Genomic DNA, 15,287 nt, shown 5'->3' with positions numbered 1-15,287 from the left:
AAGGAAAAGAGAAACCAAAACTAAATGAGAATGAGGTTAGGGGAATAACAATAGGGATCCTTCCCACCCTTGTAACGCTCTCTCCTACTAACTCTTCCAACACACAGAAGATAGAGATTTTGGAACACACACACCAATAGGTTCAAGGACAGCTTTTTCCCTGCCATTAGATTGAAGTTGGAGAGTTCAATCATCAAATAACATTGATCTTGCTAACGTTGATCCTGCTTCGCACATCTCCTGTATGGTGTAATCTGTTATGCTTTATTCTGTCCATTTTCTTTTCACCCTAATCTATATGTATTGCAAACAAAGCTTTTCACTGTACTTAGGTACTCATGAGATTAAATCAAATCAAAATCAACTGATCAAGGTATTTTCATACTCTTAAGAGAACCTTCTCCACTGTCCATAAAACCACCAATTTTGGTGTCAACTGCAAACTTACTAACCATACAGATTCTCTCATCCAAATCATTTATATAAATGATAAACAAAATTGGACTTAGTACCAATCCATGAAACACCACTGGTCAAGGACCTCCAGTCCGAAAAATAACCCTCCACCACCCTCTCAACTTAAAGCTAATTTTATATCCAATTGGCAAGCTCACCCCGAATCCTATGTGATCTAACTTTATTGATTAGTCTACCATACAGAACATTGTCAAATGCTTTACAAAAGTCCAAGTTAACCATGTAAACCACTCTAATCAGCGACCAGCTGGACTTACTTTAGAATCAGTTATTATTTAGTTATACTTTTCAAATCAGTCATCACTTTTTAAACATAATAATAATTCAGACACCAACACTTGACATTTCAACAGGTTGAAAGAGGTATTTGCAGACAAACTGACAGAAAATAGTTATGGAAGAAACCTATAACTAAATTGCAGGAGGTGATGAAAAATAATTTCAGCTTTAATAAAAAACCAGTATATACCTCGAAAGGGCAAGAGCTTTACTTGCCAAATTAAAAAAGACCATAACTAAAAGGGATAAAAGGACAGCATCGCAAAGTACACAAAATAGTGCAGATCCAGGGAATTAAAGATATGTAACTAGAAGCAAGGGAAGACAAAGACAGAGGAAAGGAACTGCGTTAAAGGATAACAAGTGTTTTACGTTTATATGGGTGGGGAGAAAAAAAACAAAGAAATAGTAGTCAAGAATAATGACAGCCATTTAAAAATAGATGTTGCGAATACTGCAAGTTAAAATAAGTTAGCACACAGTCTTTCTGAACAATTAGTGTCTGTTAATCATACAAGAGCAACAGGACATTCCAGGGAAATTAATATTCCATTTAGGACTTAAATCCATTAAAATCAACAGTAGCATGAACGGCTTCAAAAATTATAATCTAAAGATGGGCAAACTTTCATGACCCGATAGCTTTCACCTTTAAGTTTTAAAGAAGTGGGAAAACTATAGATGTCATAATCTTACAAAGTTTTCTTCCAAGTGCAAATTTGAATATAACTTCATTATTTAGAAAGGGAGTGTTTAAACTGGTTAGTCATAGATCTGTCATGGCAAGCTCATTGGAATCTCTAATTAAAATGCAATTATGCTCATTAAAGTAAAATGGTGGGTGTCTATGAATGTGATTACATGGACTCCCAGAAAGTATTCCAGTAAGATTCAAAGTTTAAGACTACTAGGCAAAACAAAAACGGAAGGAAATTTATACACCAGACAAGAAGTAAATGTGTCATATTGGAAATAATTAATTATCTTGTAGCTTCACACATGGAACAATCCAGAGGCTTCACATAATATACTTAAATGATGTATCAAATAGTCATTTATGATATGTAATGTGCATGGGACCCTAGAATTATGAAAGGACGTCAATAAGGTGAATGGGCACATAAATGTAAATACAGGGAAGTACTAGTTGGGAGTGGAAGACAAAATTCCAGACTTTTTTGAAAAAGATCAGGAATATAGCTGAAAAACCATTTGTGCTCCAGTTGTGGAAATCAGCTTGGTACTGAATGAAAAGTACGCTTTTCTGAGACTCTTCACCAACACAGACAGAGTCAGTAGTCAATTGATGCAAGTGCACCGAAAGCCTCCACATCATCGGAGCATTGGGCTTGTCGACTCTCACACATCAGCTAATGATCACAACACAGCAGTACAATTTCCAAGCCATACATTTGACATAGAACATTACAGCGCAGTATAGGCCCTTCAGCCCTCAATATTGAGCTAACCTGTGAAATCAATCTGAAGCCCATCTAACTTACGCTATTCCATTTTCATCCATGTGTTTATGGAACGACCATTTAAATGCCCATAAAGGTTGGCAGAGTCTACTACTGTTGCAGGAATGTTCTGCTCAGTTCTCGTTTATTCTAAATCCAGACTGAAATTGCCAGCAGATGGCACTCCAGACTTATTAATGCTGAACAGTGGCTTTTGCAAAGAACATTATTTTTCAACCGATACTGCACGTTTGATGCTTTTACCCATAGTTGACGCAAGAATATAGGCAGTGAAACAGTAATTCAATGTGCCTTTAAGCCAATCAGAATAATAATTACAGTATGTCTCAAAAAGCACCTATTAAAGCAGCTTTAGATCCTTGTTTTATGAGTCATCTTAACACCCACTGCCCACAAATGAATTATATTGGAATGCAATACCCTATAGTGAATAATGGTTGTTTGTCCAAGGTTACTAATAGCATTGATAAACTGATAAGAACAGGGATTGCTAAACAATCTCACCACCCATTACAAAAACAGGCACCCATTATAACAAAAAGCTCAATTCTGATCATTGGCTGGATGGTCCCACAGCAACCATCTGTACAAGTGTATACATGTCAGATACTTCTTTTCAAAACTTTTCACCTCTTGTCCCAAATTCGACCCATTCTCAACCGGATGTGTACTTGTGTCGTGGTCAGCCACGTTAATCCCACGAGAATTATTTGAACATTTGTTTCTCTTTACTCGCTTTTCTTTTCCTTTTGTGTCACGTTCATGGCTTTTGTCAGGCAAATCACCATCCTGCCTGGTGCTTGAAGTATTAAGCAAGTTATGACTGGCATCAATCGTCTTTACCAGCCTCGCTCCGTCAGCATGGACCGCCTTTCTGTCACGTGATCTTGATTTCCTTCCTTGTTGCCGTCCTTTTTCAGCACCAGTGGGAATCTCAATGCCTTTTTGGGCTAGGAAGTATAGCTGTCCATCAAAGAGGAGCAGTGCATTATCCTTGAATGAACTCCCAAACTTGGTTTCCAGTGGGCTATTGCAGTAAGCCTTCATCAAGCTATCCATGCTGGCGCCCTTTGCTTGCTGCCTCACAAATGTCTTCAGCACCTGAGAGGCCAGATTGTCACAAAATTTTACAGAAACGGGCGTGGGAGTGGAAGCACATGCCTTACCCACTCTGCTTGCTTTGGTGTCTTGTCTTCCTGAAGGTTCTTTGCTGGTTGCCTTGGTTACCGGTGAGGCAGTAGGCGTTTCCTTAGCTGGAACATTCAACCCACTAGCCCCCCGGGTCAGTGGTAACGGTTTAGGTGCCAAAGGCAAGAGGCGATTCGCCTCAGTCACCTTCACTGGGTTGACCGGGTAAATATAAATGGCCGTGGTGGGTTTGCTGCTCTCCCCACCCTTGGGCAGGTTGTTCGCTCCTCCAAAGATCTTATGTTGAACTGCAGTAGGCAAAGAGAATGTGGAGATCCAGCGAACCTCAGCATTTATTGGAATCTGGATGTAGGTGCCAGGGCTGGATACGCCCTGTGTCAACCCCGAACCACTGATGGGGGAAGGGCCAGCAGCTGAACGACTTCCAGGAGAGGCAGAGGAATGAATTTGTTCGTCAGCACTGGCAAGGCTGCCAGAGGGTTTTGGGATATGGGTCACCTGGGGCTGAGGATCCAGCTGGTTTTGGTTCATAGCTCCCGTGGATACAGCCACCTGGGAAGAAACGTGCGAGTGTCAGGTGATTGTTAGCTGGAGGTTCTTCACAAAGCAGAAATCAAAGAGCCAGACTCTACACAAACTGCATGTCTTGTCGGCCACTTGGTGTTGATAGGATGAAGGAGTGGCTTTTCTTTAAAGTTAGAACACCGGACAACGTAGCTAGTTCCTAAGAGCATGAAAAGGGAAACATTAATTGCAGAGACTCTCCAAAATTAACAAAAAGTACGATAGTAAAGAGCAGTAACATATAGCCAAAACAATTCAGGTGAGAGCAGCAGTGAACATAAAAAATCCAAGCAAATAATCCAATCCAAACAATGACAATTATACCATGTTTGGGGGGGGTGGGAAGAGGAAGAGGGGCAGGAGTGACTGGTGGGAAGAGGTGGGGGCAGAAGCCGGGGGGGGGGGGGGGGGGGGGCGAGGAAGGGGTGGCAGCGAGGTGGGGAGCAGCGGGGGGGGGAGCAGAGGGGGGGGGGGGAGCAGAGGGGGGGGGGGAGCAGAGGGGGGGGGAGCAGAGGGGGGGGGGAGCAGAGGGGGGGGGGAGCAGAGGGGGGGGGGAGCAGAGGGGGGGGGAGCAGAGGGGGGGGGGACAGAGGGGGGGGGGAACAGAGGGGGGGGGGAACAGAGGGGGGGGGGAACAGAGGGGGGGGGGAACAGAGGGGGGGGGGAACAGAGGGGGGGGGAACAGAGGGGGGGGGGAACAGAGGGGGGGAGCAGAGGGGGGGGAGCAGAGGGGGGGGAGCAGAGGGGGGGGGAGCAGAGGGGGGGGGAGCAGAGGGGGGGGAGCAGAGGGGGGGGGAGCAGAGGGGGGGGAGCAGAGGGGGGGGGAGCAGAGGGGGGGGGAGCAGAGGGGGGGGGAGCAGAGGGGGGGGGAGCAGAGGGGGGGGAGCAGAGGGGGGGGGAGCAGAGGGGGGGGAGCAGAGGGGGGGGGAGCAGAGGGGGGGGGAGCAGAGGGGGGGGGAGCAGAGGGGGGGGAGCAGAGGGGGGGGGAGCAGAGGGGGGGGGAGCAGAGGGGGGGGGAGCAGAGGGGGGGGGAGCAGAGGGGGGGGGAGCAGAGGGGGGGGGAGCAGAGGGGGGGGGAGCAGAGGGGGGGGGGAGCAGAGGGGGGGGGAGCAGAGGGGGGGGGAGCAGAGGGGGGGGGAGCAGAGGGGGGGGGAGCAGAGGGGGGGGAGCAGAGGGGGGGGGAGCAGAGGGGGGGGAGCAGAGGGGGGGGAGCAGAGGGGGGGGGAGCAGAGGGGGGGGGAGCAGAGGGGGGGGGAGCAGAGGGGGGGGGAGCAGAGGGGGGGGGAGCAGAGGGGGGGGGAGCAGAGGGGGGGGGAGCAGAGGGGGGGGGAGCAGAGGGGGGGGAGCAGAGGGGGGGGGAGCAGAGGGGGGGAGCAGAGGGGGGGGAGCAGAGGGGGGGGAGCAGAGGGGGGGGAGCAGAGGGGGGGGAGCAGAGGGGGGGGAGCAGAGGGGGGGGAGCAGAGGGGGGGGAGCAGAGGGGGGGGAGCAGAGGGGGGGGAGCAGAGGGGGGGGAGCAGAGGGGGGGGAGCAGAGGGGGGGGGAGCAGAGGGGGGGGAGCAGAGGGGGGGGAGCAGAGGGGGGGGAGCAGGGGGGGAGAGCGCGGGGGGGGGGGGAGCGGGGGGAGCGCGGGGGGGGGGAGCGGGGGGGGGAGCGGGGGGGGAGCGGGGGGGGGGCGGGGGGGGGGGGGAAGAGGGGGAAGCGGGGGGGAAGAGGGGGAAGCGGGGGGGGAAGAGGGGGAAGCGGGGGGGGAAGAGGGGGAAGCGGGGGGGGAAGAGGGGGAAGCGGGGGGGGAAGAGGGGGAAGCGGGGGGGGGAAGAGGGGGAAGCGGGGGGGGAAGAGGGGGAAGCGGGGGGGGAAGAGGGGGAAGCGGGGGGGGAAGAGGGGGAAGCGGGGGGGGAAGAGGGGGAAGCGGGGGGGGAAGAGGGGGAAGCGGGGGGGGAAGAGGGGGAAGCGGGGGGGGAAGAGGGGGAAGCGGGGGGGGAAGAGGGGGAAGCGGGGGGGGGAAGAGGGGGAAGCGGGGGGGGAAGAGGGGGAAGCGGGGGGGGGAAGAGGGGGAAGCGGGGGGGGAAGAGGGGGAAGCGGGGGGGGAAGAGGGGGAAGCGGGGGGGGGAAGAGGGGGAAGCGGGGGGGGAAGAGGGGGAAGCGGGGGGGGAAGAGGGGGAAGCGGGGGGGGGGAAGAGGGGGGAAGCGGGGGGGGGAAGGGGGGGGAGCAGAGGGGGGGAGCAGAGGGGGGGGAGCAGAGGGGGGGGAGCAGAGGGGGGGAGCAGAGGGGGGGGAGCAGAGGGGGGGGAGCAGAGGGGGGGGAGCAGAGGGGGGGGAGCAGAGGGGGGGGAGCAGAGGGGGGGGGAGCAGAGGGGGGGGGAGCAGAGGGGGGGGGAGCAGAGGGGGGGGGAGCAGAGGGGGGGGGGAGCAGAGGGGGGGGGAGCAGAGGGGGGGGGAGCAGAGGGGGGGGGAGCAGAGGGGGGGGAGCAGAGGGGGGGAGCAGAGAGGGGGAAGCGGGGGGGGGAAGAGGGGGGGGGGAAGAGGGGGAAGCGGGGGGGGGAAGAGGGGGAAGCGGGGGGGGAGAGGGGGAAGCGGGGGGGGGGGGAAGAGGGGGAAGCGGGGGGGGGGAAGAGGGGGAAGCGGGGGGGGGAAGAGGGGGAAGCGGGGGGGGAAGAGGGGGAAGCGGGGGGGGAAGAGGGGGAAGCGGGGGGGGGGAAGAGGGGGAAGCGGGGGGGGGAAGAGGGGGAAGCGGGGGGGGGGAAGAGGGGGAAGCGGGGGGGGGAAGAGGGGGAAGCGGGGGGGGGAAGAGGGGGAAGCGGGGGGGGGGGAAGAGGGGGAAGCGGGGGGGGGAAGAGGGGGAAGCGGGGGGGGGAAGAGGGGGAAGAGGGGGGGAAGAGGGGGAAGCGGGGGGGGAAGAGGGGGAAGCGGGGGGGGGAAGAGGGGGAAGCGGGGGGGGGAAGAGGGGGAAGCGGGGGGGGGAAGAGGGGAAGCGGGGGGGGGAAGAGGGGGAAGCGGGGGGGGGAAGAGGGGGAAGCGGGGGGGGGGAAGAGGGGGAAGCGGGGGGGGGAAGAGGGGGAAGCGGGGGGGGGAAGAGGGGGAAGCGGGGGGGGGAAGAGGGGGAAGCGGGGGGGGGAAGAGGGGGAAGCGGGGGGGGGAAGAGGGGGAAGCGGGGGGGGGAAGAGGGGGAAGCGGGGGGGGGAAGAGGGGGAAGCGGGGGGGGGAGAGGGGGAAGCGGGGGGGGGGAAGAGGGGGAAGCGGGGGGGGGGGAAGAGGGGAAGCGGGGGGGGGAAGAGGGGGAAGCGGGGGGGGGGAAGAGGGGGAAGCGGGGGGGGGAAGAGGGGGAAGCGGGGGGGGGAAGAGGGGGAAGCGGGGGGGGGAAGAGGGGGAAGCGGGGGGGGAAGAGGGGGAAGCGGGGGGGGGGGGAAGAGGGGGAAGCGGGGGGGGGAAGAGGGGGAAGCGGGGGGGGAAGAGGGGGAAGCGGGGGGGGGAAGAGGGGGGAAGCGGGGGGGGGGAAGAGGGGGAAGCGGGGGGGGAAGAGGGGGAAGCGGGGGGGGAAGAGAGGGAAGCGGGGGGGGAAGAGGGGAAGCGGGGGGGGAAAGAGGGGAAGAGGGGGAAGCGGGGGGGGAAGAGGGGGAAGCGGGGGGGGGGGAAGAGGGGAAGCGGGGGGGGGGGGAGAAGAGGGGGAAGCGGGGGGGGGAAGAGGGGGAAGCGGGGGGGAAGAGGGGGAAGCGGGGGGGGGGGAAGAGGGGGAAGCGGGGGGGGGGAGGGGAAGCGGGGGGGGAAGAGGGGAAGCGGGGGGGAAGAGGGGAAGCGGGGGGGGAAGAGGGAAGCGGGGGGGGAAGAGGGGAAGCGGGGGGGGGGGAAGAAGGGGAAGCGGGGGGGGGGGAAGAAGGGGAAGCGGGGGGGAAGAAGGGGAAGCGGGGGGGGAAGAAGGGGAAGCGGGGGGGGGGGGAAGAGGGGGAAGCGGGGGGGGGGGGGAAGCGGGGGGGGGGGGGGGAAGAGGGGGAAGCGGGGGGGGAAGAGGGGGAAGCGGGGGGGGAAGAGGGGGAAGCGGGGGGGGAAGAGGGGGAAGCGGGGGGGGAAGAGGGGGAAGCGGGGGGGGGAAGAGGGGGAAGCGGGCGGGGGGGAAGAGGGGGAAGCGGGGGGGGGGAAGAGGGGGAAGCGGGGGGGGGGAAGAGGGGAAGAGGGGGGGGGAAGAGGGGGAAGCGGGGGGGGGGAAAGAGGGGGAAGCGGGGGGGGGAAAGAGGGGGAAGCGGGGGGGGGGGAAGAGGGGAAACGGGGGGGGAAGAGGGGAAGCGGGGGGGGAAGAGGGGGAAGCGGGGGGGAAGAGGGGGAAGCGGGGGGGGGAAGAGGGGGAAGCGGGGGGGGGGAAGAGGGGGAAGCGGGGGGGGGAGAGGGGAAGCGGGGGGGGGGAGAGGGGGAAGCGGGGGGGGGAGAGGGGGAAGCGGGGGGGGGGGAGAGGGGGAAGCGGGGGGGGGAAGAGGGGGGAAGCGGGGGGGGGAAGAGGGGGAAGCGGGGGGGGAAGAGGGGGAAGCGGGGGGGGGGAAGAGGGGGAAGCGGGGGGGGGAAGAGGGGGAAGCGGGGGGGGAAGAGGGGGAAGCGGGGGGGGGGGAAGAGGGGAAGCGGGGGGGGGGAAGAGGGGGAAGCGGGGGGGGGGAAGAGGGGGAAGCGGGGGGGGGGAAGAGGGGGGGGGAAGAGGGGGAAGCGGGGGGGGGGAAGAGGGGAAGCGGGGGGGGGAAGAGGGGGAAGCGGGGGGGGAAGAGGGGGAAGCGGGGGGGGAAGAGGGGAAGCGGGGGGGGGAAGAGGGGGAAGCGGGGGGGGAAGAGGGGGAAGCGGGGGGGGGGGGAAGAGGGGGAAGCGGGGGGGGAAGAGGGGGAAGCGGGGGGGAAGAGGGGGAAGCGGGGGGGGAAGAGGGGGAAGCGGGGGGGGAAGAGGGGGAAGCGGGGGGGTGAAGAGGGGGAAGCGGGGGGGTGAAGAGGGGGAAGCGGGGGGGGGGGGAAGAGGGGGAAGCGGGGGGGGGGAAGAGGGGGAAGCGGGGGGGGGGGAAGAGGGGGAAGCGGGGGGGGAAGAGGGGGAAGCGGGGGGGGAAGAGGGGGAAGCGGGGGGGGGGGAAGAGGGGGAAGCGGGGGGGGGAGAAGAGGGGGAAGCGGGGGGGGGAAGAGGGGGAAGCGGGGGGGGGGAAGAGGGGGAAGCGGGGGGGGGAAGAGGGGGAAGCGGGGGGGAGGGAAGAGGGGGAAGCGGGGGGGGGGGAAGAGGGGGAAGCGGGGGGGGGGGAAGAGGGGGAAGCGGGGGGGGGGGAAGAGGGGGAAGCGGGGGGGGGGAAGAGGGGGAAGCGGGGGGGGGGAAGAGGGGGAAGCGGGGGGGGGAGAGGGGGAAGCGGGGGGGGGAGAGGGGGAAGCGGGGGGGGAGAGGGGGAAGCGGGGGGGGAGAGGGGGAAGCGGGGGGGGAGAGGGGGAAGCGGGGGGGAGAGGGGGAAGCGGGGGGGGGAGAGGGGGAAGCGGGGGGGGGAGAGGGGGAAGCGGGGGGGGGAAGAGGGGGAAGCGGGGGGGAAGAGGGGGGGGAAGAGGGGGGGGAAGGGGGGAAGCGGGGGGGGGGGGGGGAAAGAGGGGGAAGCGGGGGGGGGGGGGGAGAGGGGGAAGCGGGGGGGAAGAGGGGGGGGGAGAGGGGGGGGAAGGGGGGGAAGCGGGGGGGGGGAAGAGGGGGAAGCGGGGGGGGAAGAGGGGGAAGCGGGGGGGGGAAGAGGGGGGAAGCGGGGGGGGGAAGAGGGGGAAGCGGGGGGGGGAAGAGGGGGAAGCGGGGGGGGGAAGAGGGGGAAGCGGGGGGGGGGGAAAGAGGGGGAAGCGGGGGGGGGGGGGAAGAGGGGGAAGCGGGGGGGGGGGGGAAGAGGGGGAAGCGGGGGGGGAAGAGGGGGAAGCGGGGGGGGGGGAAGAGGGGGAAGCGGGGGGGGGGGGAAGAGGGGGAAGCGGGGGGGGAAGAGGGGGAAGCGGGGGGGGAAGAGGGGGAAGCGGGGGGGGGGAAGAGGGGGAAGCGGGGGGGGGGGGAAGAGGGGGAAGCGGGGGGGGGGAAGAGGGGGAAGCGGGGGGGGGGGGAAGAGGGGAAGCGGGGGGGAAGAGGGGGAAGCGGGGGGGGAAGAGGGGGAAGCGGGGGGGGAAGAGGGGGAAGCGGGGGGGAAGAGGGGGAAGCGGGGGGGGGGAAGAGGGGGAAGCGGGGGGGGGGGAAGAGGGGGAAGCGGGGGGGGGAAGAGGGGGAAGCGGGGGGGGAAGAGGGGAAGCGGGGGGGGAAGAGGGGAAGCGGGGGGGAAGAGGGGGAAGCGGGGGGGGGGAAGAGGGGGAAGCGGGGGGGGGGGAAGAGGGGGAAGCGGGGGGGGGGGAAGAGGGGGAAGCGGGGGGGGGAAGAGGGGAAGCGGGGGGGGAAGAGGGGGAAGCGGGGGGGGAAGAGGGGGAAGCGGGGGGGAAGAGGGGGAAGCGGGGGGGGGAAGGGGGGGGAAGGGGGGAAGCGGGGGGGGGGGAAGGGGGGGAAGCGGGGGGGGGGAAGGGGGGGAAGCGGGGGGGGGGAGAAGGGGGGGAAGCGGGGGGGGGGAAGGGGGGGAAGCGGGGGGGGAAGCTGGGGGGGGGAAGCGGGGGGGGGGGGAAGAGGGGGAAGCGGGGGGGGGAGAAGAGGGAGGGGGAAGCGGGGGGGGGAGAAGAGGGAGGGGGAAGCGGGGGGGGGGGGTCCATGTGAGGACGGGGGGGGGGGGGGGGGGAGAGAGAGGGGTGGGGTCTATGTGGGGGAGATGTCGCGCGGGCTGTATTAAACAGGGGGCGGTTTGTGACCGTATCCCCGTGAGGGGGAGGGGAGCTCTGTGCCGCGGGCTGGCGGTTATGTCCAGGCCGTCTCCGGAGTGTTTGCGCACACCCTCGGCGCCATTACTGTCTCCCGCCGCTGCCCGTTCCGAGTCAGGGTCTGTCGGTAACACGGTGAAGCCCCGATTACCTGAGACGGCCCCCTCCCCAGGCCCCGCCGAGAGATCAGGCCCAGTCAGCGCCGCGGTTACCGGATCAGCCTCACTGCGCAAGCGCACTTGCCCTGTCGCCCTGCTGTCAATCACTGCGCAGCATCATCTGGACCCCGCCCATTTGTTCACGCCCTTTGTCAATCGCCATGAGGGGGTATGGCGATGACACCTGTCAATCAGACTGTCTCCTGCTGTGACAGCTGTCAATCAAACCAGGGGCTGCGACAATGCAGTCCACATGCAGATTCAAGTAGGGAGCGTGCAACAGGCTCCAGGGGCCTCCTGCTGCTCCTCATTCCCATATCCAAGTGGACTGGAACCATTTAAGGAAGTCAGAAATTTCGAGAAACATTGTTTAGCCGAGGGTTGGGATCCAGAGCACCAGACAGCAACAGGGTGAATGGGTGTATTCCCGGGGGGTGGGGGGGTGACTGGAACCTGGGACACGGATACACAAAGGGCTAACAGTTGGAAGTGAGGAATTGGACAAGAGCAGGGTCTCATGTTAGAAATTGACGGGCTTGACAAATGGAAGCCTATGCAACAACAGCTTCACACGTTTTCAACATCATAAAATGTGCGTGAGACAGTTACAAACAAAGCAAAGTCACATACTGGGGAAATGGCCCGAAGCCTGGCCAAACGGGCCAGTTTACAGGCGCGTCTTAAATGGGAGGGAAAGGAAGCAAGGTGGGGATAATAAAGGATGGGATTGCAGAGCCGAGGCAAGGTAGACATAGCCAGTCAAGTCAGAGCAAAAGTTCGGTTTGGGGATCAGTTGTTCAAAGTGTCCGGATAGGAAGCAGTTCGTCACCTCCTGACCTGGTGAAAACACCGAGTAGGCTGCAGGGGAACGCGGCCATTGAGGGCCGGGTTTCCATCCAGCAGCTACCAGCCGTGCCCACCGGGTGGTGTCCACTCGTACCCCCCTCAGCCACAGCACGGCATCCTGTCCTCGGGGGGGAAAAAAAGTCAAATGCAGGATTCAGTTCCAAGCTAAACCCAGGAGATCGCTTTTGACATCAGGACATGTAACTGCTCCATCGTGTTTACAGAGTGCGCTGTTGCATTCTTCAGGAAAGTGACTCTATTCTGTGAGTTTCAGCTCCAGTTAAAGTTGCTCCGAATTCCTTCCGGGCATAGTATTTTTTAAAAATACAGCTTTTTTTCTCTCTCTCCCCCCCCAGTTAAATTGCACATTTTTGTTTTGCTTGTCGTTGGATATAGCCACGTCCTAATTGTGTAAAAGCGATATTTAAAAGGCGGGACAGAAAGAGATGCATTCACTTTGTACTCACCCATGCGACGCTGCAGCCAGTGTTGCAAATGCAGCTTGCTTGGTCTATTGTTTCTGCTGCATCTTCTGCGCATTGTGGGGTGGAGCCCAACCAGGTCCCTCTGACACACGTGATTCCCCCACCCTCCCTCAACCAAATCGCCCATTAGCTCATTCACATTCAGTCGATTAGCTCCCAAATCCAATCATGCATGTTATTTCTTCGACATGCATGTTGACAGCAGCCATTGCTTGGGGAAAGAGAATGTCTCGTTCATTTTCCAAATCTCCTCCCTGTTTCTGGCAGGCACGTTATATCCTTGACCAAATTGCTGCGCACTTTGCAATTGTAACTTAGCGAACTCGATCACAGGATGGTTGCGGAATAGAAGCCCATTCGAGTCGTCCTGTCTGCGTGGGTTCTACAAGCTCTTCCATAGCTTAGTCCCCCTAAGCCTTCACCTTTTTAATTCCTGAATGCCTTTATTGACTCTGCCTCCACAATATTCTCAAACAGCACTTTCCAGATCCTAGAACATAATAAGAATACAAGAAATAGAAGCAGGAGTAGACCAACAGGACTCCACTATTCAATAAGATCATGGCTGATATTTTCATGGACTCTGCTCCACTTAGCTGCTAGCTCACCATAACCCTTTATGCCTTAATTGTTCAAAATTATATCTATCTTTGCCTTAAAAACATTCAATGAGTTGGCCTCAACTGTCTTAGTGGACAGTGAATTTCACAGATTCACAATTCTTTCAGTGGAGAAGTTCCTCCTCAACTCCTCAGACCTAAATCTGCTCCCCCTTATCTGGAGGCTATGTCTCTTAGTTCGAATTTCACCCACCAGTGGAAACAACCTTCCTGCTTCTAATCTTTTCCCCTCATAACTTTATATGTTACTATAAGATCAACCCTCATTCTTCTAAATTTCAATGAGCATAGTCCCAAACTACTCAATCTCGCTTCATAAGCCAACCCGCTCAACTCTTGGATCAACCTACTGAACCTCCTCTGCACATCCTCACGTGCCTGTACATCATTTCTCAAATAAGGAGGCCAAAACTTTACACAGTACTCCAGGTGTGGCCTCACCAGCACCCTATATAGCTGCAACATAAGCTCCCTGTTTTTAAACACCAACCCTCTAGCAATGAAGGACAAAATTCCATTTGTCTTCTTAATCACTTGCTGCAACAGCAAACCAACTTTTTGTGGTTCATGCACAAGGACACCCAGGTCCATCTGCGCAGCAGCATGCTGAAAATTTTCACCATTGAAATAATAGTACATTTCACTATTATTCCTCCCAAAATGGATGACCTCACATTTGCCAGCATTATACTCCATCGGCCAGACCCTTGCCCACTTACCGAACCTATCAATATCTCTTTGCAGACTTTCAGTCCTTTGCACACTTTGGTCTACCACTCATCTTAGTGTCATCTGCAAATTTTGGCACACTATATTTGGTCCCCAACTCTACATCTATATAAATTGTAAACAATTGCAATCCCAACACTGATCCTTGATGCACACCACCAACCAGAAAAAACAACCACTCTTTGCTTTCTGTTAGTTAACCACTCACTGCGTGAAAAGTTTTTCTTCATGTCACCATTCTTCCTTTTGCCAATTCCCTTAAATCTGTGCCCTCTGGCTCTTGATTCTTACAATATGAGCAGTTTGTCCCTATCTCATCTGACCCCACCCAATCCACTTCTATTAAATCTCCTCTGCAAGGAAAATAGTCCCAATCTCTCTGTAACTGAGTTATGTAAGTACATAGTTTGGTCACAGTGCCAGTCAGCACAAATGAAGCAAATATATAAATAATAAACTCTGCCTGGAGATCTATGAATCATGAGGGGTGAGAATGCACCGGCACCACGGTGGCTCAGTGGTTAGCACTGCTGCCTCACAGCACCAGTCCTGGGTTTGATTCCCGCCTGTCTGTGTGGAGTTTGCACATTCTCCCTGTGTCTGCGTGGATTTCCTCCAGGTCCTCCGGTTTCCTCCCACAATCCAAAGATGTGCAGGTCAGGTGAATTGGCCATGCTAAATTGCCCACAGTGTTAGGTGCGTTAGTCAGGGGTAAATATAGGGTAGGTGAATGGGTTTGGGTAGGTTTCTCTTCAGAGGGGCAGTGTGGACTTGTTGGGCCAAAGGGCCTGTTTCCACACTGTGGAGAATCTAATCTAAACTGATGTTGGCTAACCTCTCCTGTTTTGAGTGTGATGACCTTGTGTGCTCTGAAATGCCCTATTCTTGACTCAGCTTTCATTTACTGCTGCTGTATTCTGATTTCTATCACTATAATCATTTGCTATAGTTATATTCCTTTTTGCGACCCAAGTATCTGCTTCAAAAATGCCTGGTGTCTATATGTTTCTCTTTGGAAGAGTTGGAAATTGAGGCCAACCTCTGTGTGAAAGCTGACAAAATTCAGTCTGTGCCATCTACATGATTGTCCACAATTACCTCACCAATGGTATTAGTTCATGGGACATGGCCTTAAAGGAGACAATTATATTGTCCTATGTGGGTCCATGCATACTCAAGACCCATTAGGGCTGGTAGGATCCCCTTTCTATCTTTGAGTTATTCATAACTCAGTGGATGATGATGATGATCATCATCATCATCATCATGATTGGCAGTCCCTCACAGATGAGGTTGACTCTTGTCCGTTCTCAGGATGAGTCAGGAGGGATTATACAGTATGATGGGGCAACCGTAGGCTCTACTACTCTTGGGGAAGAAGATGGTCATGGGAAGGGGTGCATGGAGCATTGATTTGCTGTTTTTGCCTAGGTTCTGCTTTTTCCCAACAAGGTGCTCAACTCCTTCCCAGATGCTCCTCCTCCACATGGGACTGTCTTGGGTCACTGATTTCCAGGTGTCAGTGAGAATGCTGCACATCACCAATGAGGCTTTGAGCATATCCCCGAATGCTTCCTGTGTCCACCTGGGGCTTGCCTCGCATTTTGGAGCTGGGAGTAATAGCACACCCATGTATGAGTTGCAAAGTTTCAGATTGAAGACCCACTCCACATCAAATATTGAGGGAATGCTGCAC

At 58.2% G+C, this 15,287-nt stretch overlaps 1 protein-coding gene across 2 annotated transcripts in view; it reads right to left on the bottom strand.

Annotated features, from left to right (window-relative positions):
* LOC122563334 (uncharacterized) overlaps positions 1-12,244 on the bottom strand; it is a 31,482-nt gene extending 19,238 nt beyond the window's left edge. Inside the window, exons 1-2 of one of the 2 annotated variants that reach the window (XM_043717075.2) lie at positions 12,225-12,244; positions 2,868-4,110 (exon numbers count right to left, since the gene is read on the bottom strand). In XM_043717075.2, the coding sequence (XP_043573010.2) occupies positions 2,868-3,917 (1,050 nt within the window). In that variant the 5' untranslated portion in view covers positions 3,918-4,110; positions 12,225-12,244. Of the gene's footprint in view, positions 1-2,867; positions 4,111-10,904; positions 11,009-12,224 lie in introns of those variants that run through there. The other variant, XM_043717074.2, reaches the window with a different exon arrangement.
* Positions 12,245-15,287: the final 3,043 nt, after the last annotated feature.

This window comes from Chiloscyllium plagiosum, unplaced genomic scaffold, assembly GCF_037043375.1.
Source record: "Chiloscyllium plagiosum isolate Xiang-an unplaced genomic scaffold, Cpla_swu_hap1 HiC_scaffold_26, whole genome shotgun sequence".
Lineage (NCBI taxonomy): Eukaryota > Metazoa > Chordata > Chondrichthyes > Orectolobiformes > Hemiscylliidae > Chiloscyllium > Chiloscyllium plagiosum.
Note: the sequence above shows the minus strand (reverse complement) of the source record. Positions and strands in the feature narration are given on the sequence as shown.